Source organism: Lampris incognitus, chromosome 4, assembly GCF_029633865.1.
Source record: "Lampris incognitus isolate fLamInc1 chromosome 4, fLamInc1.hap2, whole genome shotgun sequence".
Classification (NCBI taxonomy): domain Eukaryota; kingdom Metazoa; phylum Chordata; class Actinopteri; order Lampriformes; family Lampridae; genus Lampris; species Lampris incognitus.
The window spans coordinates 57,267,063-57,293,346 of NC_079214.1; the positions used below are offsets into that span (position 1 = coordinate 57,267,063).

General features: G+C 41.2%; 1 protein-coding gene across 1 annotated transcript in view; it reads left to right on the top strand.

The window, feature by feature from the left end:
- LOC130112084 (CUB and sushi domain-containing protein 1-like) overlaps positions 1 to 26,284 on the top strand; it is a 729,421-nt gene that overhangs the window by 589,152 nt on the left and 113,985 nt on the right. Inside the window, exons 40-45 of the mRNA XM_056279382.1 lie at positions 4,694 to 4,812; positions 7,299 to 7,368; positions 9,858 to 9,974; positions 14,215 to 14,424; positions 17,980 to 18,168; positions 19,988 to 20,165. Of these exons, the coding sequence (XP_056135357.1) occupies positions 4,694 to 4,812; positions 7,299 to 7,368; positions 9,858 to 9,974; positions 14,215 to 14,424; positions 17,980 to 18,168; positions 19,988 to 20,165 (883 nt within the window). The remainder of the gene's footprint in view (positions 1 to 4,693; positions 4,813 to 7,298; positions 7,369 to 9,857; positions 9,975 to 14,214; positions 14,425 to 17,979; positions 18,169 to 19,987; positions 20,166 to 26,284) is intronic.

Genomic DNA, 26,284 nt, shown 5'->3' on the forward strand with positions numbered 1-26,284 from the left:
AAGTTAAATACATAGCCTATGGTGAATTCCACAGCTAATTGATGGAAACGATGTAGATTTATCAAGCTTTAAGAGTATCCAAAGCAATGGTTGACTGTGAGTCCTACACCGATGCTATATTATTTTTTAAAATAATGATACAAATAATCGACTAAAAACAGTATAGCCTAATTTACACAACCATAATCATACAATTGGCCTACGTTATCATAGCCTGCACGCTTCTGTGGTTTCGCATGAAAATGTTAAGCGTGTTATGGGCCACACATCAAAAATAAAGTCTGTTCGCTGATTATTCAATAAATCAGAAAATAAGTCTTAGTCACTTACACTCAACGTGGTTGTTGGTCCTTTGCTCCATGTTGCGTGCATAGACGTTCCACATTGGATGTGGGAAGAGGGCTCCATCGTGGACGTATGTGTTCCCGACATACTGCAGGAAGTCATGCAGCTCTGGATGGTCCCGCTGGACGCGCCTTGTGTCCGGGTGGTGAACGAGCAGGGCGAAGTTGTCTTGAACTGTGTCCAGTGGTAGGTGGCCGAGTGCCATCACCTTGCGGATGACTGCTGCCAACTGAAGGTCATCCCGCAATGCAGTAGTCAGTCCAAGTCTTTGCACTCTCTTCCACAGGGCTTGACTGAAATGGAAGTAGCATCCACTCACTTGTGCCCTTGGAAGTTCTGTTTCCAGCGCATTGATAAGCGCCTGTTCAAAGTCGCATATGACCTTCTGAGGTGCCCAGTGGTGCTGCGTAATCCTCCTGGTTTCCCGTTTGATGCAATCGAGCACCTGCCGGTAGTGCCCAATTGTGCGCTGGCCCATTGATTGGTGCGGTGCTTCTGATATCTGAAGTTCTCATGTACCAACACTTTGCCCCCTCGATCACCATCCATAACTATCGCCATTGTTTGTCTTCTTGTAGGCTAGTAAGCACATGACAGTGAGTCCACGAGTTATCGCCGATAACAACCGATTGTTGCAAATTGTTGCAAGTTGGCGGGCGGTTTAGACATTGGTGAACTTTGATCATGTGGTTTAGAACGCCAGGAAACTTGCGTGCAGATGACCACACATCCACGACAAGTTTTAAATATTTCCAAACTCGAAATCATGTGTGCATTTGGCTATTTATAAATTATTTTTCGAGCAATATGTGTTTTGTGATTCAGCTTTAGCGTTGTTGATTAGCCTTTCATTCATATTTTGTCAAAAAGGCGTGTTCATTAGCCTAGGCCTATGTCCCGTTATTTCTGTAGCATTCAGCATCTTAGAATCTTAAGAGACCAGGCAGATATTGTTATTATTTTATTGTTATTACCATGCTATATTAGCCTACTTTATAATTATAAATATTTCAATTATCCAATTTTTAGCATTTCTAATATAAGGCTATATTGTTATTATTATTATTATCATCATCATCATCATCATTATTATTATTATTATTATTAGGCTATTATCATTATTATTATTATTATTATTATTATTATCATTACAATTATGATGCTTAAAGGGCCTTACTGAGCAGATGGTTTCTATCTAATATCTGTCAGATGCTTTTCCCAATAAGCTGGTGTGGTTATAATGGGAACGACGGCTTTCTAGGGAACATAGAAGAAGTGGGTCGGAATTGGCCTATTGTCGGTATCAGCCAGCTTACGCAGGAGTCTATCCCTGGTACAATGCGCTAGACCTCTGGGAGATGGACTGCTGAGGACGGAACACAACACCTATCCTCAGCTCCCAGCACTTCTCGCACAATGTGCTACTCATACGCTGAGTTGGCGGCACCCGGGATCGAACTCACGACCTTGCGATCCATAGGAGCATAGGCTTACTATATTACATTCAGACACAGACGAGCCAGCTCACCTACTCGGCGAGGCGCATTTTCCTCGATAAGTGACACATTTCACGCATAAATATCAGAGAACTGCCGGGGTGGGTTATGCGCCCAAATATAGGCTATAGCCTAATAAGTTGAAATTGGTTTAGTGTCGAAAGTTTCCACATACTTTAGCCAACCTGGACTTTGTGAATTCGTTTTTGTGATATAAAAATAGAAATCGTATGATTCATTGTCTTCTTAATAATCTGCCCTAAATAATGCATTATTGAAAATGCACTTTTTGCACCAAACAGCGTCAAACCTGCTGACCGGGGAACATAGGACCCTTTTTATAAAGAAAGGTCCTATGTTCCCCTGCACATACAAAACGGGGAACATAGGACCCTTTTGGGGAAAAGTGGGGAATATAGGGCCCTGTTTACAAAAAGGTCCGATATTCCCCGGTCTCATACAAAGCGGGGAACATAGGACCCGGGGAACATAGGACCCGGGGACTATAGGGAGGACCCCAGCAAAGCAAAGCAGATCTCTGTAGAGGACGTTATTCCAGACATCGACAAAGATTTAAGATAAAGAGAATCCTTTAACTTCGAGTTTGTTTCATAAAACCTGTTGTATTAACACAGGAGAAGTGTCCGACTGTGAACAGTCCACCCTTTATTGTTTTCTCTCCGACTTTAATCGAGCGAAAGTTCCGGTGAGTTACAATTTGTTCCTCATGTCACGAGTCATGCTAGGTAAAATATTGGGTGCTTCATGTATTGCTAGCTCATGAAACGGCAGCGCCGTTACTGTTTTCTTTTGCTGATTTCGTGATATATATTCCATTTTCACGATAGTAATATTGATATTTAATATAGATATTTAAAAACCAATTGGAGACCAAGTTACATATTTGATGAGTCTCTTGAATGATGTTTAGCTCACGATGCTAATAGCTAAGCTGTGGCTATGTAACGTTAGTGAACGACTCATTTGATTCATTTGAGCGTTCGGTTCATGTGTGTTCATGTGAGGTAGCGTGAATTGATTTATAATTGGTATAGAAGTTATACTGTACAGTCGAGATTTAGATAAGACTCCTAACTGAGCCCCTGCTATATGCAGGTTGGGTTTTTTTTGTGGACTTGCAAAGTGTTGAACGGCGAGCCAGGACCCCCGAGCCGAGCGCCCTTGCTCGAGTCTGCATGCACGCGCTCCACCCCGCATGCTCTCTTCAGACAGCAAGTTCTCAACTCTGCACACGCCAGGAGCAGTACCATCATTCGCGCCAGGCTGCAACAACGTGCAGGATGCAGCTAAGCAAACTTGAGCTCTTTTCCAAAATCACACTACCCGGGTAGATGGGACATTTATTGACTTTTATTTTATTTTCAAGGTTGCAACCGATTTAGGCATAGGAATTATAATGTGTACTATATATATGTTTGATATGTTTGACCTTATTGAAAAGGGATTTGAATACTGATCATATTGATAATAAAAGACCGGCATTTAATACTTTTTTCTAAAACCTCGTCAGTGTGCCTTTTATACTCCTAGAGTCAACCTAGAGTCTTAAACCCTTTACTAGACAGTTTAACCGATTGAGTCCTGATAAGAATTACTTGGTTAGATATCTTGGCCCAAATAGAATTTTTCACATATGTACGTATATATATATATATATATATATATATATATATATATATATATATATATATATATATATATATACACACACACACATACATATATAGATATAGATATAGATATATTTAAATATAAACTTTAACAGTCTTGGTCAGACATACACACAGACACACATTCAGTCATCTCTCTTTCACTCTGTGTCTCTCCCGCCCTGTGTTGCCATGGTAACCGCTTTGAGGCCGTCTCCTTCGGAAGTTTAAAAGTGAGGCACGTACGCACATTCACATGGACACACACACAGGCACCCACTTGCTGATCGTGTTTGATCAAGAATTGGCTGATGTCAAATTTAATAAGGATGTATTTAACTTTTACCGTGTTGAGGATACACAACTGAAGTTATTGTGTTACCTTCACATATTTCAAAACACATTTCAGAGATCCCTGTCACCCACAGATGTTCACACAGGGCATATGTTGTCCAGTCATAGGACGTTTTAGTCTCGCCCGTAAATAAGTCATTAGCTGTAAATCTAAAGTACATGCAAATGCATCCAAAATATTTAATGTGCCTAGGTGTGCCCAGATGTGCCAAAAAAAAGTATAAAAACAAATACTGGTTAAAAATAAATAAATGAATAGAAACAAATTTACTCACTTGATCCACTTATCTGGAGGGAATGACTCTGAAACGGCTTGTTATAAGAACAATAGGTACAGTAAGCACTTTTTGTTTTTGCTTTTTCATTTCTTTATGAGATGCCAAAGGCAAGAGCAAGGTCAGCTGGAGGAGGGAAGTGGAGACTGTGTGTGTCTGTGTCTGTGTGTCTGTGTGCGGCTCTCCCTGCAAAGTTCTTAGGATGCAGTGTGGGTAGTGAAGTGTTGTCTAGACTGGTATGAAGAGCAAGTTGCTAGGAGAGAAAAAGATGTTGCTCTTGTTTTCATTCCCTCTGATATTATTGACGATGAAGATGAAGTATCGTTTGCTGTCGACAAAGAATAGAGTATTTGTATACTCTTTTAACCCACATAATCAGGCTGAATTACCAGAAAATATAATTGAAATTCAATATTGATAATGATGTTGATGATGATGATGATGATTCATTTAAAGGTGTTTTTGTTGCTGATAGTGATGCGACTTTGGATATTGGAAATTGTTGATGTTTATACTCCACTAGCAATTGTTCTTGTTTTTGTATTTTGTATAGCGGTTGGTCTGACCACCTGTCCAGAGCCAATGATTCCAGCCAATGGCATCAAAACAGGGGACAGATACATGGTCAACGAAGTGGTGGCGTTTAGCTGTGAACCTGGCTATATGCTACAGGTAACAAACACAGACCGACACATACACTCATGACGGGTTGGCCCTCAGTGCTCATAACCATATTTGATTCTTTGTTCATCAATGCGTTAGCTCTTCTCTCTCAAAAGTTGTAATAGAACCAAAGTAATGCATTTTGATCCAGTACTTTAAAAAAAAAACAACAACAACAAATTTGAATCTACTAGTTAAAGTAAATGACTTTGGAATGTAAGTTCATATCTATGTTTTGGTTTTGTTTTTTTTACTACTCAATTTCATTTACAATGACCATGAATAAACCCATACAAAACTTCATACAGTAGATGTACAATTATGAATACAAAGCCCTCACCCTAACCAGCCTACCTTTTCAAATCTGTGGTGGGTTAAAACTTAAAGATCCAGTCCAACTGTATTTTTTAAGAGAAAGTTTAAGTGGAAAGTTTCAAAAATATTAGAACTGCTTTAGAAACCCCTTCAGAAACTATCCTGCTGGTTGTAAACATATTTAAACCACTTCTGGAAGCCCGTTTGACTCTGGTAATACATTACATCATATGTGATTTGGCAGTCATTGAATTGTCATCATCAGTCTGTCAGTGGGTCTGTTTTCATATACTTGCCTAGTAACATCATGCAAGTTAGCGAGCTAGGGGTCATTTGGGTAGTGTAGCGGTCTAATCTGTTGCCTACCAACACGGCAATCGCTGGTTCGAATCCCCGTGTTACCTCCGGCTTGATCGGGCGTTCCTACAGACACCATTGGCCGTGTCTGCGGGTGGAAAGCCGGATGTGGGTATGTGTCCTGGTTGCTGCACTAGCGCCTCCTCTGGTCGGTCGGGGCACCTGTTCAGGGGGGAGGGGGAACTGCGGGGAATCGTGTCCTCCCGCACGCTACGGCCCCCTAGTGAAACTCCTCACTGTCAAGAAAAGAAGCAGCTGGCGACTCCACATGTATCGGCGGAGATATGTGGTAGTCTGCAGTCCTTCCCGGATTGGCAGAGGGGGTGGAGCAGCGACTGGGACGGCTTGGAAAATAGGGTAGTTGGCAAAGTACAACAGGGGAGAAAAAGGGGGAAAACTCCACAAAAAAAAAGTTAGTGTAACCCACTTGGATAAGGAATAACCTGCAAGGATGATTAATAACCATCTAAGGTAAGTAGTAGTAACCATAGGGTAAGTACACCTCTTTACTAGGTTCGTAGGAGTCGTGATTAACTGGACTGAGAAATGATAGGAGCCGGACCACCAGGATAAAATGGTAAGTAGAAATATTTAGTGTTGTAGTTGCAACACTCAAAGGTACACATACAATTATACAATGCAATATACAATAAGCCCTCAATGACCCGGGTCCTAATACAGTAAGCGCTTTTGATTCAATAAAGAAAATAAAAATAAAAGTGTGTGTGTGTTTTTTCAGAGTCCTACCACACCAGGCGTGTGGGAGATTTGTGGGGTTAGATTCAGTGTCCTACCACACCAGACGTGTGGAAGATAGTAGGTGAAGAATCTTCTTTTTCTCTTGGTTCCCGAGCGGTGGCTCGCCAGTTCCTCGTCAGGAACAATCAATCATTCAAAAGACACGAGAAGACGGCGATTGTCTCCCCGCTGACGGACAATGGCTAATATTTTGTTCATTTTTTTTTCCTCTCACTTTTAGCTCGAGAGATCGCATGTGTGTTTTCTGTGGTGCGTTCTAACAATCTCGCGCACACAGCAGCTTACTGCAATGGAGGCGGGACTTCCAGATAGGCAGACGCTTCTTATTGGCTAGAAAGCATAGCTCTACACAAATCAATCAAAACACAATATTAACCCTTTGCTGGGATAACTGGATCACATCTAACCAGATATTATTAATAACCCATTGTGTGACTGGGTTACATTAGCAAGCTCGCTAGTTATTCATAAAGAGTCATGTGAAATCAGGGTCACGCACCTCACCCTGCTGAGAATCGACTCCTCTCAGAGTTGGGGCGCTAAAACACTCACAACAAATCAATTGATACTCCTGAAACTGAAAAAAAAACACTGAAAAGAAGGTGAAAAGAGGCGGCTGGTAACTCCACATGTATCTGCTACACTCTGCCAACATTGAATTGCTTCTACTACTACTTTCAGCTGCTCCTGTTAGGGGTCGCCACGGCGGCTCGTCCGTTTCCATCTCTTCCTGTCCTCTGCATCTTCCTCTGTCACACCAGCCACCTGCATGTCCTCTCTTACCACATCCATAAACCTCCTCTTTGGCCTTCCTCTTCTCCTCTCCCCTGGTAGCTCCATATTCAGCATCCTTCTCCCAATACACCCGGCATCTGCTAACATTAATATTCTGTGGTAAAACCTTTCTCGCTGAATTCAAATCATTAGACTGGATCTTTAAAAGGCAAACAATCAGTCAATCAATCAGATTGTATTTGTATAGCACTTTTCATACAAATAAATGTAACACAAAGTGCTTATTATCTTTCCTTGAAGTATCTGTTGTCCTGTGACATCCTTTCCAGGGACACTCTCACATTTCCTGCATGCCAGGGACCGTGCGTCGATGGAACTACCCACCTCCTCTTTGTATAGGTGAGAAACATATGTGGTTTTGCTAGCTAGACCCTTTTGCAGTTGAAATACCGTTGATATTTTATAAAATATAAATAATAGAAGGAGGGAATTCATACATAGCTACTGCAGTTGTAAGGCTCTCACTGGTCTTTTATGCTAGCAGAGCAAGGTGACACTATCACCCCGACCGATGGGATCTGCAAGCCTTATCTCATGCAGAAACATCGGGGTCAGAGTTTTCTGACCACCTTCCAACACCAGGGCTTGGATTTATTGTTACAAGCCACAGTTTTCAGAAGCTTTGATCGCTAACATGGCATTTTGCAGGCAATTTAAGAAGCCATCTATTCGAGGTATTGATTTTATGCCAGTGTACAGAATGTTCAAACACAGATAGCACACCATTTTAGAAATCTGATCAAACAGTGGTTCCTTCTCCGGGTGTTTTAAAACAATTGACGCTCTCCTGACAGATGGAACAGAATTTTCATCCTGGCACCCATACAAAAGTAAATGTTGAAATGTCGAAAGGTGTTTGTTGAAGCAAGTTTAAAGGAGAAAAAAAATCTAATTTCTTGATGGCCATGTTTAAAATTATGTTTTGAATGGGTCTCATCTGCTTGTTTTCAACCATGTACTTCATTTAAAGCGGAAAATTACTTTTATTTTTTATGGCAGAGTAATAATATAATGTAAAAAGTTCATATTTCAAAATTAATTAATGGCTAGAAAATGGAGGTTTTTCACGATATATATCTCTGACATGAGGAGGGGGGGAAATAATCACTTGACTTGATTTTACTACTGAATATTCCTCGAAATGACCCGTCACCATTGATAGAAATGGAGATAAATATGTTGTCCTGTCAGTGATTTAGCAAATTTACCATTTCCAAATAATGAATGAACAACACTAGCATTACCCGCTTGGCATATGATGTGTGAAGGTAATCGTCTGGTGGGGCAACATAGGGTGAGTGCTCTACATGACCAGTACATGTACGCCTGCTTGATATAAAGAATAATTCTACAACCAGTATTGGACCCAAGGTCACCAGACTTCCCTAGTCATGTCAAGGAACCTAAATTACATTAATGTTTGTGGATAGACCTGAATAATTTAGTGGGTGAAATGTGTAATGGCTCTGAGATGTCAGCTAAAGTTAAACTCGGCTCTCGGATGCCTGGTCCAGTAAAAACTCTGGCATTTATTCCCTACTCCATACCCAGCTCTTCCATTACTTCTTAGTCTTAGTCTTGTGTAAAACTCAATATTTCACATGTAATATTTATTTTAGAGCTGTTTTGTGATTTGGGTGTTTATTCTGGATTTGTTTCGCTGTCCATTAGGAATGCACCAATATCACTTTTTCACTGCTGATACCAATTCAGGTTATGAAACTTTTTAAGTATTGTTCAATACTGTGTACCGATACGATCCACTAATTTTTCTCAACAGTGCAGATTAAGATCATTAGTTGGGGTTCAATGGGCAAAATTAAGGTAGAATCAGGTTTTATTTTTTTTCTGCCATTAAAGAAACACGAGTTTTTATTTGTCAAAAATACAGGAAATAAAGACATTTTTCTTTTATCTACGACATGTCAAATGACCAAATGACTTTTGGTGTTGGATTTCAGTCTTGGGCAAAATATCCTAAACCGATACTCCATTTTAGCCTGATATCGACCTGATATCCAATACCAGTATCAATATTGTTGCATCCCTACTATTCAACCTTGTTTTTGGTTTCACTTCCAGTTTGAGTCCATATTACATTGCTAAAATTGTGTCCTTACTTTGTTCTGAAAAAAGAAATGTATTGACTTGTAACGGTAATGTGGTGGCCGGTGATACAGAGAAATTGCAACAAAAAAAAAGTCAGTGAGACGAGGATCCTTCAAAATAAGGCTTTTATTGACGTATCAACAAAGTCTTGAGTCAGGTCTGCAGAGTGACTGAAAATCAGACAAAAGCCTCCCTGTCTTTATACCATTTACAAATCTAGTGAACAATCTACTTGCTTCAGTTAATGTCCTGCTTTTAATCAGGGACCTTGTTGATCAGGACATGTTGGCGGAGTAGGAGCCTCTCTATCGATGCAAGGATGACGTTAGGATGTCTTCAGTCATCGCCCTTTGACAGTCTAATGGTTGTCTTGATATGCTGCTACTACTACTGCTACTACTGTTTTCTGCATAATAATGGTTACACTTACATGATGGAATGTCACTTATCATACTTTTGGGCATAAACAAGTTTATCTTCTGCTAATGTTCTGTCCTGGTTATATGGCCTTGTGCTACTTGCCACACTTGCTTGTCACTCTAGTCACATGAAATGACAGATACCCACATGTGCCCTTACATACTACCATAGTAACTCGTTTTTTTGTTTGTTTTTTGTTGACTGCTGAATGGATTTTAGAGGATACAGCAATGTGTACATTGTTTGTCGGGAATGAGTTTCCTGTGTTACCGGTGTGTTCCCTGTGCTTGTGTTGTCAGCTCGTTGTGGCGGATTGTTGTCTGAGATGAGCGGCGTCATCCTCAGCCCTGGTTTCCCTGGCAATTACCCCAGCAACCTGGACTGCACATGGCAACTCATCCTGCCAACTGGATATGGTAGCTATTCTGGGACTGAAACATATGGGATGTAGTCATTTGTGAGTCCAGTGTTAGATGTTGCACACTGTCTCTGATGCTGTTTCAGCACATATAGGTAGCTGAAAACCCAAGATGACTGTGCCTCAAGATGTTAATCCATAACTACACTCGTTGACATGTGGGTGTGTTAGTACGTCCTGAATTTGTGTTTATTTGTTCATAGCAGGTACACTTTAACTGCCTTAGCTTGTCCCATATTACATTATAAGAATATAACTTTAATTCCACAATTTTTTGTAAATTTTTAAGTAATTTGCTTCCTCATACAAAAAACATGTTTATTTAAAAGTAAATTTACAAAATTATTTATGAAGTTTTAGATGTCTTCCTGTGCTCTTATTTGTCCCTGAGAACATGCACCACTCATTGGGGCACAGACTAAATTAGGTGTAGTTTTTATTGAGTTTACTGGTAATGGATCACTACCCTGAACAGCCTGATTCATCTTATCCCCCACATGTTCAATGAGACCCAGATCTGCCGACTGGGTAGGGCAATGCATCGGGTTTAATCTATTATAACCATTGTGGAGCCATTTCTGGACAATCAGCCTTGTGACATGGGTCATTATCCTGCAGAGAAAATCCTTTTTCAGGTGAACGCACTGCTGCCATGAAGCTCTGCACCTTATTAGCGAGGATGTCCAGGTATCCTGGTGCACTGAAATGTTAATCCAGTTGTATCAAGGTGCCCGATTTGTGTCGTAAAAAGACATCGCCGTAACCCCATCACCACCCCTGCCAGGTTGCAGTGTTGAAATTCAGTGCAAGATAATGGATATATGGACTCACAAGTCCTTCAGTTGCCAATGTTTTCATTCTTAAGACCACTGCAGATCCAGTTTCCTGTTTCTTGCTGAGAGAATTGGAAAGCTAAGGTTGTCAGGTGCCATACAAACCAAGGTTTAAGTGCTGTGAGTTATGTATCATTAGTTTAATTTAACTGAAACCAATGACTGTGGACTAGCATATTTGGCTGTTGGTGTGGTTAGCATGTGCATATTTAGGACATAACAAAAATGCTAAAAAATTAAATAAGCAACATATATGAAGTAAGGTCAGTATGCCAAAAGTATTTGCTGAAGCTTCAGTCAATATTAAAAATTAACTGGAGACAGTGATTGACCGGCAAAATCCTTGACTAGAACAAAGTTGCTCATACATCATGGAGGACAGGAATTAACTTGACAAGTCATTGTAAAAAAAATACATAAAATATAAAGAATTGTTTCACCCATATGATAACTAGTCAGTTTTCTCTTTTACTAGTAACAATTCAATAACCATCAGTTATTTTTTATTTTATTTTCGAGTACATAATGTTATCTTTTACTTGTAACAACTCAGTAAACACTAGTTATTTTATATTATGTACTAGTAACTAACTTAAAACGCATTGGTCACTATTCCAAAAGTATCTTTTTTGTAACTAGTAACGTCACAATAGCAACTAGTGTTTAGTGACAAGTGAAAATCAGAATAGAAACTAGTCACTGATGAATAGTTACTAGTAATTAATATATATATATATATATTGACTAGAAGAATTGGATTAACAATAGTGCTATTTAAATGGTGACTAGTAGTTAATGAAAAGTTGATATTTAATATGTGATGCCTCATAAAGTTCAGTTAATAAGCAGCCTGGTGTTTTCCTAGTAAGAATATAATAGTGACTTGTGCCTTTAAACCGGGTACTAGTTGTTTAAAATAAAGAACTGGTCTTTATTGAATTGTTAACTAGTCATGACTAGTCATGATGAAATTAGTACCTAGTGCTTTATCTAATACAACTAGTATCTAATTTAGCAACTAGGGACTTTACTTTAAAACCCCAAAGAGTGGTGGGACTATATCAATAAAGCGCTTGGGCGATCAAAAACAACTGGGGGGTGGGTGAGTAAACTGGAAAATAACTGACACCATGGATGTTGCAGAGACCATGAACAGTTTTTGTTTTTGTTTTGTTTTTTCCCCTGAAGCATGGACTAGAAATACTACCTGTATGTGTTTTCACTCCTCAAACCTGCCAGTTTTGGAGACTTATATACGGATGAAACAGTCTCTCTTAAGACTAAATCCCAGTTGGTTATTAAAACAATGTGCTGATGATCTAGCAGCCGTTATCACTCATCTGGTGAACTGCTCTTATCAACAGGGAGTTGTACCTATTGAGTGGAAGGCTGCAAACACCTGCCCTGTCCCAAAGGTCTCAAAGCCAAGCCAGGTTGGTGACTGGAGGCCAATTTCCCTAACCTCATGTCTTAAAAAGGTCCAGGAGAATTTTATGCTGAAAAAATTCATGCCAACAGCCCTGGATGTGTATACCAGAATCAGCATGCATACTTACCAGGACATAGCACAACAAATGCTGTTGTCAAAGCTGTCCACACCTGGCTCACTCAAACAGACTCTTGCCAGGCATCAATGGGTCAGAGTCCATTGGCTGATATATCAAAAGCTTTTGATCATGTTGACCATGCAGATTTCCTACAGCACTTAGCTAGACTAGGTCTGTGTCCACAGGGGCATCCAGGTAGCGTAGCGGTCTATTCCGTTGCCTACCAACAAGGGGATCTCCGGATCGACTCCCCATGTTACCTCCAGCTTGGTCGGGCGTCCCTACAGACACAATTGGCCGTGTCTGCGGGTGGGAAGCCGGATGTGGGTGTGTGTCCTGGTCATTGCACTTGCGCCTCCTCTGGTCGGTCAGGGCGCCTGTTCAGGGGGGAGGGGGAACTGGGGGGAATAGCGTGATCCTCCCACGTGCTACGTCCCCCTGGTGAAACTCCTCACTGTCAGGTGAAAAGAAGCGGCTGGCGACTCCACATGTATTGGAGGAGGCATTTGGTAGTCTGCAGCCCTCACCAGATCAGCAGAGGGGGTGGAGCAATGACCAGCTCGGAGAGTGGGGTAATTGGTTGGGTGCAATTGGGGAGAAAAAGGGGGAAAAGGAAAAAAAAAGATCTATATCCACAGCTCCTTACATGGCTCCACAGCTGTACAACAGGGAGAAGACAGTTGTGGCTAATAGCATATGTAGTACATGGAAAGACATTACGTCAGGGATTCTACAATGAGGCATCATTTTACTCTACCTGTTCCTGGTACATATATCCAGCCAATCAGTCCTGTTTCAAGGGTCACTTGATAAAGGGTATGCTGATGATATATAGGACATTAGACTCTCAGGTATAGGAAATTATACATAAATGGAAAGTGAAACAAGGCAGCTTGAGGAATGGGCTGCAGCAAACAGTATGTTTCTCAACAGCAAGAAGTCAGTGGAACTGAGTATGCTTTACCAAGGGTCTTCCCCAACCACCCTCTCTAATCCTTGGTGGACAGGACTTTTGTAACAAGTAAAAAATACCTTGGTTTCTACCTGAACCATTCGGCTTAGTTGGGCCGTTGGCATCGAGGAGACTGTGTAAAAAGCCTCCAAGCATTTGCATTTTCTCACTGTGATGGCAAGAAATTGGCTCCTTGTCGAAGACCTGGTTGATATCTATAACACACTGATTAGGCCATGTCTGGAGTATGGGAGTGTACTACTTGTGAGCTGTACGGAGAAACAACGAGCCACCATGGACAAGGCTGAGGAAAGGGCTGTCAAAATAATGACTAGGTACAGGGGCATCCCTTTGCATCTTGCTGATCTGCAGACAGGAAGAGAGCAGGCTACTGTTAGGCTGATCAAGGACATGCACCAGCCTAACCATCCTCTCCACAAACTCTTCCCTCATAGTAAGGGAGAAAGGACTGGCCAGCTTCTTCGCAAAAACAATCAGCTGTCACTTTTGTAAACAAGAACAAACAGACTGAGAAGCTCCACCATCTCATGCGACATCAGGCTTTATATTGATCAATAATTTTGAGAATTTGTGCAGGAATAACGATAGGACTGGGTTTTTAATCATGCATTTTTTGAACATATGGTATCGCTTGTTTTTTTATATTTCAAACTGCATTCTACATAAAAATAAGTAGTATCTAATTTTTAGTGACTATTATTGATTCATCACTAATATGCATCAATAATGGCCTGCCATGCATGAGACATTTTTAGTCATTGGCACAAGGTTCTTTGTTGTGGTGGATCATCCCAGCTACACAATGAGACACTTATGAGCAGGAAAAGGCTTGTACTGTTACTTGCGCTGTTGCATACTCATTTATACTTGATATGTGTACACTAGGAGCCCATGTCCAGTTCCAGAACTTCTCGTCCGAGGACAACCACGACTTTCTAGAGGTTAGGGCAGGACCACAGCACAGCTCTTCCCTTATTGGGCAGTTCACCGGCTCCCAGATCCCACCCCCACTGCTAAGCACCACCCACCTGACGATCATTCACTTCTACAGCGACCATTCAGAGAACAGGCCGGGGTTCAAACTGACCTATCAAGGTGAGTCGACAGCTCGAATTACCCAGAGTTAATCTAAACATAATGTCACTTGGCAGCCAGACTTTTGACTATCTGTGTAAAATCTGGTCCATGCTGTTCTTTACCAAGTTCAACAAGCACCTAATTTCACCGGAAAAGGTCTTTTGACTGAAATTTAAAATGACCAGCCACAGACTGTTGATTTAGCATGCTATTTAGGTGTGGTCAGTTCTCTGCTACCAGAAAAACAGACCTAAGGGAAATTTGTCCTCACCTGGTATGGTGTAGTGGTCTCAAAGTGACGTAGTGTTGTGAACTTCACAAACTTTACCAGCAATAAACTCTTGGTCACAAATGCTTGTTGTTCTTACTGTTGCAAAAAGTTCTTTATTTTGTTTGCTGCAAGAAGTTCGTTTCCTAGTGGATTGAAAAAAAGCACCGCACCGATGTCATCCAGAAGTGCATAGACACTCCTGTGATTGACATTGTGTATAGCCAGTGAGAGTGGAACCTCAGGTATCTGAAGGCTCTACTTATGTGGGAATACTAATAATCTAAACAGGCTTGAGAAATAACCCACACTAAATCTAGCGTTGCACCTCAGAGGAAATTATTATTAAAATAAGATATAAATCAGTGGAAGCTTAGTTCTACGACTGCCATGTGCTAAATAAGACAACATACAGTATCAGGGATGTCACAATAAGAGTGTATGAGTTCGTACTAGATTTTAGAAATGGGATCTCTTGCCTCTTTACTTAGCATTAATTGAGTGGAGTAAAAAAGTGGAGTTGCACCGTAAGACTGTAGGTCAGCATGGTTGAAACAAAGCCTACTTGCATAAAGAGAAAAAAAAACTAGACATTCTTGTTCACATGTGTTGAAGCTGACATACACAAAAATGCATCCATGTGTGCACAATAATAAAAACAATGGTTTTCAATGAGTTGAGCTGGAAAAAGTTCAGTGCACCCACAAGGTTAACTTGTGATGACTAATAATGCCAGATAGAATGGAGAGAAATGATGTATAAAGAGAGGGAGAGAGACTGAGTGGTAGTGCAATGGCTCCAGATAGACCTGTGACGCTGATATTTCCGCCAGCAAGTGGTAACATGTCATGTGTAAGTGTGCAGGGAGATAAGGAAAAGGACAGCGAGGAAGGATGTCCAACAGGGGAAAAAAAACAAAAGAACAGGATGGATATAAGATAGTGGGAAAACAGCTGCCCACTGCTCCTAGCTACACAGCTAGGATGGGCTAAATGCAGAGAAAGAATTGCCCCACGGAGGTTAATAAAAGTAGTAAAAAAAAAAAAAATTATAATAATACAGGGTGCCGATGGAAACTTATCAAATCTGCAGTGGCGCCCCCTGGGAAACGGAACAAGCTGAATATCTTCTTTCAGCTTGTTCCCTGTTTCCCAGGGGGCACCATCTAGTCATTAAATTAGCACAAAAAATACATACATAGATAAATAGATAAATAAATAACTAAAATGACTTACTTCCACTCTTTCATTTGCTTCATAACGCCAGCATGATGTTGATTTCTTTTTTTTTTTTAATTTGCCAATTTCATCTGATTTTCTTTTTTTCTTTTCATTTTTCGGCTGTTGCTGTGACGAGGTCATTAAGTTGTTTTGCTTTCTTTCATTTTTGTTCTCAGTGGGATTTCCTTGCATTATTACTAAGACTGGGTATGCACTAAAAGGTCATAGGGCCAATTACCCCCTTTATTTGACCAATCATGGCAGTCAGAGAGAAACACCCAATCCAATTTTAATGTGGTCAGGACCAGCGGATAGCAAAGATAATCAGGTAGTGTGATGTGCTGACAGTCTTAACCACCGGCTGATGTGAATCAGATATCACCAATTTGATGTTCACAACCAAACAGATGAACTAGTTGAGCGCCAGTCATGTAGTGTGTGAGGATCAGCAACTCATTCCCAGAGTGGTAATCACCACTAGCCAATTGGATGCTGTCAGTACAGTAAGTTATGATAGAAGTAGAGGAGAGTTTGAAAAGTTACAGAAGTGAAAAGGAAACACAAAAAAACAAATATTAACTTATAATTGATTATTTTGATTAAATCTTCCTGTTCATTTATCAGTTCTTTTGAACCTAGCTACTTTTGATTGGTATCACTAAAGGCACCAACATCAGTGGTGTGTTAGGAACCAGCAGCCATCGGCATGTGTGTGATGTTAAGCTGCTATACAAATAAACTTGCCTTGCCTTGCTTTGCTTTGCTTTTTGAAATGTGGTTAACTCCCAGAAAGTTCAATCAATGCATCTGAGAGAGAAATGGTTCATCACTCATCTAACACCCTGTTTACAGTTGGTTTTAAAATGCGTTTTGGGTGATCAGTTGCGTCTCCAAATGCATCCTGCTGATCACTTGTGATCAGATTCCGTTACTCCGAAGAAGAAGAAGAAGAAGAAGATTTTGTTGCTGTCTACGTCACTTCCGTTACAAGGTCAAAGGGCCTAAGTCAAGTGCCAGATTTGCCGACTAGCTATAGAAACAATAGCTAAAGTTTGAAGATGTTTCGAGCACTACTATACATGCACGGACTATTCCAACTGTTGAGATTGACAGGACTGATTCTTCTGCCCAAATGGAGATTAGGCATCACATTTCACTTGTACTCCAACCATGTACACTCTCCTCTCCATTTTTTTCGAAAGTTGGCGTGCTGTTACCAAAATAACCACCACATCCTGTGTTGATGACATATTTTCCTGTTACGTCCTTGTCGGGGACGCATCAGGACGCATTAGCGTTTTCACTACAAAAGATATGTCGTCAAATGCATCCCAGACCACCTCGGCAAAGGGTTTGAGTAACCAATTCACAAAACGTTTTGGTGGTTGTTTACACTTGTATTTAGCGCTGTCCACTTGTGATCCGATCGCAAAAAAAATGCATTTTAAAACCAAGTGTAAACAACAAGTGTAAATTACCTCTTCAGTCTAAATTGACTGCAGGTATCCCCACCCTTCTAAACAATACAGTTGCATAATGACCGAAACCAACGATCATTTTCACATGCCAATTGCCATGAGCATTAACTAGAGTTTCAGCGGCCATGTGTACTATTCACAGAGGGTTGGGGAATAGCCGTGTGCCCTTTGTGTCCAGATGAACTGATTCAACTTTCTGGGATTTCCTAACCTGGATTATTGAGCATGCATCAAGACGAAATTTGGTTAAGACTTTATTTTATTTTTATTTTCTTAATTTTTTTCATTGTAGAATAAATATCAAATATACAGATTAAAAGGTGACTGAATTAAACTCATCACTGCATTCATCGAAGGTAAAAATGAATAAATCCAGTACCATAACAAAAAAACAAAAAAAGGCCCAAACAAGGGTTTAACGGAAATTAGCGTAAACAAATCTGTAAAAGAAAATAGAGATGGCTCATTTTCGAAGTATTTGGAGTACAGCTTCACAGATTTTTTTTTAAATTTATGTTTCTGGTTAAGAGCTCTATGTGTTTGGAGCAGACTCAGTTTTGCATCACAGAATTTCAACTGATGTTCAATGTCTGCCTCTGTTTTTCAGCTTATCAACTTCAAAACTGCCAGGATCCTGCCCCATTCCCAAACGGGGACATCATCAACAGCGACTACAGTGCTGGCCAGTCAATAACCTTTCACTGCTACCCGGGCTATGTTTTGATTGGACATCCGGTGCTTACGTGCCAGCATGGGACCAATAGGAAATGGAACCACCCCTTCCCACGCTGTGAGGGTAGGAGTCCACTTTCTATCCAATCAAATAATCAAGCTCAAAATCAGATGCTAGGGCATCCTTATATAATGTCAAAACCAGCACATGCAAAACCAGGTCAATTCACTGAAAATCAAATTATTATTTTTTCATAATTGTTTTAGACATTGCAATTCACTAAGTTGTTTTTCTTTCATGTTTTTCTTTTTTCCCTCTTTTTTAAAGTGCTAAGACCCAGGTTGTGCAAATATACTACAATTTGTGTCTGCATCCTTATCTTTTCATCCAGAAAAATATATTTATATCTGTATTTTGATTTAGATCAAATATTTTCCTTAAGATAAACCTTTTTAAAGAATTTTGTTTTCCTTTAATCAGCAATCAGAAATCAGGAACACTTTGTCATTTCATTTCATATACATGCGTATATGAAATGAGACAAAATATCATTCCCCCAGCCCACAGCAGTGCAACACAAAGACAAAAACATATATCCAAACTAGAACACATATTGCCAAACTAAGAACACATACAATCAAACTAAAAACACTTATCCAAACTAAGAACACATCCGAACTAAACATATATCCAAATTAGAACACATATCCAAACTAAGAACACATATATATCCAAACTAAGAACACATATATCCAAACTAAACACATATATCCAAACTAATCTAGTCCTTTATAAAATAGTTTAAAGGAGACTGCACTTACAGCGACTGTTAATTTATAAAACCGGAAGTTTTCAATAACCATATCTAAATTTTACCAAATGTTTTAGGGCTAACTGCTCTTACAGTGACTGTAAAATATCTACGTTCTCTTTGAAATGTTTTTCTAGTGCTTTCCAGACCGTGTTATAATTAATTTATGCATCATCAGGAGCAGTTAGGGGTTAGGTGTCCAAGGATCTAGGTAGCCGAGGATTGAACCCGCTCTACCTCTGAGCTACCGCTGCCCCCCAGTTGCTGATCAATAACTAGTCATCTAAATAGTCATCTTTTATCAGAGTGCCACCAGTACAGGAAAATGAGGACAGTCAAATAGCTGAAAATAAATATCATTAAAACATATTTTACATCCCCAACTGCCAGGGCCTCTCGTATGCAATTTCACTTTACTTCTAGATGACCAAGAGGTATCATGAGACCTAAGTTGGCCACTCTTCAAACATCATTAGGTATGATACACATTTGTTGATATTAGTTAGAAATAATACAAGTTTAATTGATGGTATCGTTGAAGGCTGTATAATTAGTATTTTGCAGTCTTATTTATTCAGCATTTACAAAACTCAGTCAATATTCTCTATCTGTAGGACTCAGATGACTCAATTTTACTTTACTCTTTTAGAAAATGTTATTTCCCCTATTCATGTATGACACATGTAGCAAAAACGTTAGTGAAAAAATTCAATATGATATTCAGCAAAATTGATATGTAGATGTACATTGCTGGAGGCGCCCCAGTGGCACGTCTGGTAGGGCTGAGTCCTTACCACAGCAACCTGGGTTCAAATCTAGTCCAGGCCCTTTACTGCATGTCAGCTTTTCTCTGTCCCCTGCCTTTCCTGTCTCTCTTGACTGTCGCTGTTAAAATAAAGCAGAAAATGCCAAAAAAATAATATTTTTAAAATATATATATAAATATATATATATATATACCTCATTGATAAAGTTATGTTGACTTAATGGACTTCTTTCTGTCCTTTGTCTCTGACTGTTTAGAGCTATCTTGCACCTTCCCGCCCGCCTCCACGGTCATTTTTCTCTTTGTGTTTGAACCATTAATCAACTGCTTGGGAGCACATTTCTATACATTGTTCTTCTCCACAGCTCCCTGTGGCTACAATATTTTGGCCGATAATGGGACGATCTATTCACCTCAGTATCCCAATGAATACCCCAACTCCCAGGACTGCAGCTGGCTCATCACTGTTCCCCATGGTCATGGAGTTTATATCAACTTTACCTTGCTGCAGACAGAGCCTGTCACTGATTACATCGCTGTCTGGTAAGACTGGACTCTTTCTCTTTCTCGCTTCTTACACACACACTCCCCCCCCCCCCCCCCACACACACATACACAGAGGGGTACATAATCTTTTCAATTTTACCCTTTATCCAGGAACTGATTGCATCACTGCAGGGTAAGTCTTGGGAATACTTACACATTGTCTTCCCCATTTGCAAGGCTTACTACACATGCAAACACACTCTTACATTTTCTGAGGTAGAGTCTGTATCACACTTTACCTCTGTTGTTTCATATAGTACACACACACACACACACACAAGCTAACACTGACTTTTTTTCCATGTTACTTTTGTAGTACTGAGTACAGTAAGTCTTTAACTAACATTCTTACATTCTTACTTATATACGAAGCCACATGCGACACATGTATGTACATAGATTCACAAACACAATCTTCCTCTGCCCTTATAAGATTTTATTTCAGTTTCTTAATGCTGCTTGCACACATATTGAAAAGAGTCAAGATTTGTACACACTAACACATTACCATGTCCTACCGACTTAACTCCACTATAGAAAGAAGGTTTCGCTAAATAACTGAACACAGTCACACAAATTTGGACAAAAACATGTAGTTAGGACGTGCACAGACACTTGTACAGAAAATACCATTCCCTTCTGCTTGTGACATAGTCGATAAAACCCTGATAACCATAGATCAGTCTCATTGACTCCAGACTTGCAGGGTTTTTTTACACATATATTGTAGACACAAACACACACAGAGTCTCACATATACACTCTCCTGTAGAAGTAAAGGGATTAATTTTGGTGGGGATTGTGATGTAGGGAGTGTGAGAGTAATGCATTTACAATTGGAGCGCTGACCAATTCAATCTAGCTCGCTGCCATGGCTACACACAGACTTGGAGAGGTGCCGGGGAACTCTGGCAGTAATGATGAAATTCAGTTGGGAGGAGGAAATGTAATGAAGGGAGTGGTAGAACTTGATTCACAAACCCAGCAGGACTGGATGAGATCTGACAAGTTTCGGGTTAGGTCCGGCTAAATTTCACACTTAATGGCCAGGGTTTACTTTTAAGGATGGTATTTAAAAGTACCATTATTAGGAAGAAAAAAAAAATTGAGCTGAGTGTGCTTTGGGCTCACAAAAAGTTGTTACCGCTTGGGCTAGGTTTGGGTCTGGAGAGGACATTTTCGCCGTTAGTGTGAGGTCAGGCTTGCATTTTCAGGCTCAAGCTCAAGTCAGGCTCCAGGGAGTGAGCAGATGAAATGCAAGTGGTGGAAAGTAATACATTTACAATGGGCTGCTACTCTCTTTCAATCTAGAAGGCTACAAGTACCATGAACATAGCTATGGAGAGTCAGTGGGCTCTGTGAGAAGTTATTTTGCAGTTTTAAAACTATACCTGCAATATGTTTGTTTATTTATCATTATTTTTTATAGATACTTGGAGGATAATATAGGAGATCACCTTAATAGATTTCAAGGCACCAAAACTCATCTACAATGTGAGAAAAGAGCATTTACAACAGACTGGTGTTGAGCCCAATTTACCTACATCCAGGGTTGTTGAAATATTGTGAAGTAATGATTCGAAGATGCATCCTTGGATACGCTGGAACACATCGTCAGTGATGTTTCCTGAGGTCTTTAGGTGTTTTGGGTCTTTCAAAATCATACACTCTCGCTCAGGTGACCCAGCCAGAGTTGATCAGGCCTTGGCTTGTGTCCTAGCAGCATTGGCCCACATGTTACTCCTCCTGATCCAAAGCCATCTGGAGTCTGTCTTTGCAGCCTCCATGGTGGACTTGATGGCTTTCTTTTTTGCAGCCCTGTTATGCCAAGTGGAGTGTAAACCTTGCACAGTGAGCGGCCAACAAAGCCTCTACACCCCACTTCAGTGGGCTCACAGTGCGCCTTCCAGCATCTCCTCTGGCACCGATCTACTAACTCCTCCCAGGGAACTGTCAGCTCTAGAAGGAGCACCTGTGTTGAAGAGGCTGATGATAGCACCACATCTGGCTTCAACGAAGTTGTCATAATGTGGTCCGGGAACCTGAGCTACCCCCCAGGTTGACTCGTAGCTCTCAGTCTGACACAGAGGTGAGGAGGCCAGCTGCTGCTCTGGGCTGTGACTGAGGCTGCTCACCAGCCCTGACAAAGGTGGTGTTCCTCTAGTCGCGGGCTTGCTTGTTGTTGGCCACGGCTTTTGAGATGGCCTCTGCAACTGTCTTCAGCACCTGGTCGTGTCACCAGCGGTATTGGCCCTCCCCCAGGGCTGTTGAGCTGCTGCTGAGGATGTGCTTGAGTGAACTTTTTCCAGGGTATAGAGGACATGATGGAGAATCAATCTTGCCCCAGACATGGAGATTTTTCTGGGCTAGGTAGAACATCATACATGGCTTGGATCATGAACTTGATCTGCTGGAGTTCTGCCTGACAGATATCTGTCCAGGATATCTTCCTCTTCAGTAGACCCTCCTACCTTGTCCATGCTCCCTGCTGCCACATGCCCATCATCCTGCTAGTCCGCTCCTCCTCGACACCTGCCCACACCTCCTCCAGGACTAGATGGTGTCTGTCCTTGCCATGGGCCTTATCATAGCCAGGTTGTGGGATGGCTCCCAGCCATGCCCGTCCAGTTGCCACCATGCCCACCAAAGCCCTGTGACTCAGCCGAGAATTTGCTATCTCCAGGACTTCCTGGGCTCTCCACTTCCTGCCTGTGTGCACCATAATTCCTGCTGATGCCACTCTAGAGTCCTTGGAGTCCCGATAGAGCAGTGCCTCTCTTATGCAAGAAACCCTGAACTCATCATCAAGGCTGCTGATAGGGATCTGGAGTTTGTTGCTCTTCCCATACAGGGCTGCACTGCTAACTAAGGCTGCGTAGCAGACCCAGCCATCTGCAGAGGTAGCTACTGATCTTACTCTCCAAGGTCTCCACTGTGGAACGGTTTACCTTGTACACCAGCAGAGGCCAGAGGACTCGAGGTAAGATGCTATGTTGGTAAATCCAAGCTTTGAACTTGCCAGGTAGGCCAGACTTGTTTGCTGTGGTGAGGCAAGTCTCAAACTCCTTGATGGTTGCTTGGATTGCCGCTGCATCCCTGAGGATATAGTCCAACACCTTGACTAGACTGTCGACTGGTTTCTTGGTGATGAACGGGATTGCAATGCCGTCCAAAAAGAAACTAAACTTGTCCAACACTTTTCCCCTTTTACACATTAATAGTAACTTCAAGAAATGTGAATGCTTCTTGCTGGTGACACCATTTAGTTTACAAAATGTCGGACAGAAATGACGAGACAAATATATACTGTATTCATTCAATTTAAGATAATTTAAGACATTTTGGCTTTTCAACAGCTGCAGTAACCACGACAACCACGGACGCACTCGGCTTAAAGTCATGGTCACTAGTTAAACCGAAGCACTTGCTATGAAAGGAGTCGCATTGTTACTGCAAGTCAAACACTTTAGCTCAGACAGGTATGCTGGGGGTTTAGTCCAATCAGATTGCGGCTATTTTGTAAACAGCCTCTCAGAGCCATTCGGGGACTCTGCTGTTTTATCTACCCCCAGGTTGGTCCCGCCTACATTAGTTACGTAATCAGGAACACTTTATTTGTCATGTCATTGCATGTACTTGCGTACGTGAAATGTACATAAAATGCGTACATGAAATGAAACAAAATACCATTTCCCTCAACCCACAGCAGTACAACACAAAGACAAAAACTACAAGAACACACATATCCAAAATAACGCCTAGAAGAACACACATATCCAAACTAACACATATATCCAAACTAAACAAAAAAATTCTCTGTCCAAGGGAACAAATGCCAGCCAGGATGACTGTTGGAACCGCCGGTCTGCATGGGCTAGTAGTTAGCTTAACCAAAGTGGTTGTATTTAAGTGGTTGTATTTGAGACTATATACACACACACACACACACACACACACACACACACACACACACACACACACACCCCTCTCACTCTTACTGGAGACTTGCACTGCCTGGTCTCCTGCACCAAAAGCTGTATCACTACTACTAAATGGCGTGGATGGTCTAGTAGTAGTAGAGTGTCCAGTAAAAGCCCTCAAGTTTAGACTCTTAGTGCTATGAACAAACCTACCTCAGAACATGAGTGAGAGTACTATTATAAGTACAGCCATACCGGCTCAGACGTCACCCTGATTAACAAGATCCACTTCAGGAGTTGGAGAACAAGGGCAACCTGATGACAATTGGGCTACTGGAACAAGCCATTCATGTACACTGACTGGGAATGTGAAATTGATGTGGTGCTTCTACCACAGCAGACCCAAAGAGAGGGGTTACATGCAGCAACGTATGTGGGTACTATGGATGGGTAGGAGACCAACGTCCACACTGACCAAGAAGCAACTGGTAGCTCAATGCTCAAAATAGAAGGAAGCTACTATGACAGCTGGACATTGAGAGGCTCCAACAGAATGCCCCTGAGGCAGGAGCACAGGATTAAAGAACCAACTGACATAACCCTGCCAACCTCAACAGCTGAATCCAGAGCTGAAGATGAGAATCACGGCCAGACTAAACACAGTCGACTACACCCCACTCCCACGGTTCACTGACAAAGTCCCAACAGAAGAGATACTAGCAGATGTTAACACAGCTCTGCTCACTATCTCCACTACCAACATCTTAGAAACCAATGAGCTTGTGTATGCCACGGCAACAGTAATCCTGGAGATGCTTGGGTACAAGTTTAAGAGCACCAGCCGTGGAGACTACCCTCCATGGATCTGTCAAGTCACTCTGTGTCATCGTGGATACAGGGAAATATTGTCATTGATTTTTGTAATTTCAAAGTAGAATTGCTAAAAGCATGCGTTGAATTCATGATTTGACCACAAATAGCCTGACAATACACCATTTTGATTCATCAAGTGAATTTCATTACCTTCAGAAGAAGTTAAATTGAGGAGTCAAGAGAGCTCAGTTTTCGTGAATAAAATTTGAAGAAAAAAAAACATGTTTCATCTAATGGTTTGTTCATTAAATAGAGTCCAAATGGGCTATTTAGAAAAAAAAAGACCTTTCAAAAGTTACTTAACGAGTAAAGTTAAGCCCTTGAATCAAGCGCTTTGCTCATTGAAATGGTTATAGATGTTTAGAAATAAAGAAAATTAACTATACTATGTTTGAAAACTTTTCTATGAGCAAGGTTGATTTTACTAATAGCTTTTAACTTTGTTAACAAAGATCGGCTTTGGTGTCTTTTCCTCTCTTTGACCCAATCCAATTAGCCAAAGCAAACTCAGCTTTCATATACGATTGGCATCATAGTGAGGCAAATGGGACATCTGTGTCAGTTTACTGGTGGGTATCTATCGAAAACAATAGTCAAACTCCACTTTGCCCCTACCCTTTCTTTCTTTCTTTCTTTATCTATCTATTTATTTGTGTTTGTTTGTTTGTTTGTTTGTTTATTTATTTATGTATGATTCCCCCCCTTTCCCCCCCAATTGTATCCGGCCAATTACCCCACTCTACTGAGCCATCCCGGTCGCTGCTCCACCCCCTCTGCTGATCCGGGGAGAGCTGCAGACTACTACATGCCTCCTCTGATACATGTGGAGTCGCCAGCCACTTCTTTTCACCTGATAGTGAGGAGTTTCACCAGGGGGACGTAGCGTGTGGGAGGATCACGCTATTGCCCCCAGTTCCCCCTCCCTCCTGAGCAGGCGCCCCAACTGACCAGAGTAGCTGCTAGCGCAGCAACCAGGACACACGCCCACATTCGGCCTCCCATCCACAGACACGGCCAATTGTGTCTGTAGGGACGCCCAACCAAGCTGGAGGTAACACGGGGATTCGAACCGGCGATCCCTGTGTTTGGTAGGCAACGGAATAGACCGCCATGCCCCTACCCTTTAAGATGTATGTAGTATGCTTCATTAGCTTGTGTGTATGTGTGTGTGTGTGTGTCTGTGTGTCTGTGTGTGTCTGTGTACATACGGCTTCCACACGTGAAGTTCCTATTGAAAAAAGATAGTTATATGAATCTGTTTCCGAATCTAATAAGGCTTCCAATGTAAAAAAGAAAGAAAAAAAAAGTGTAAAAAGAGAGTTT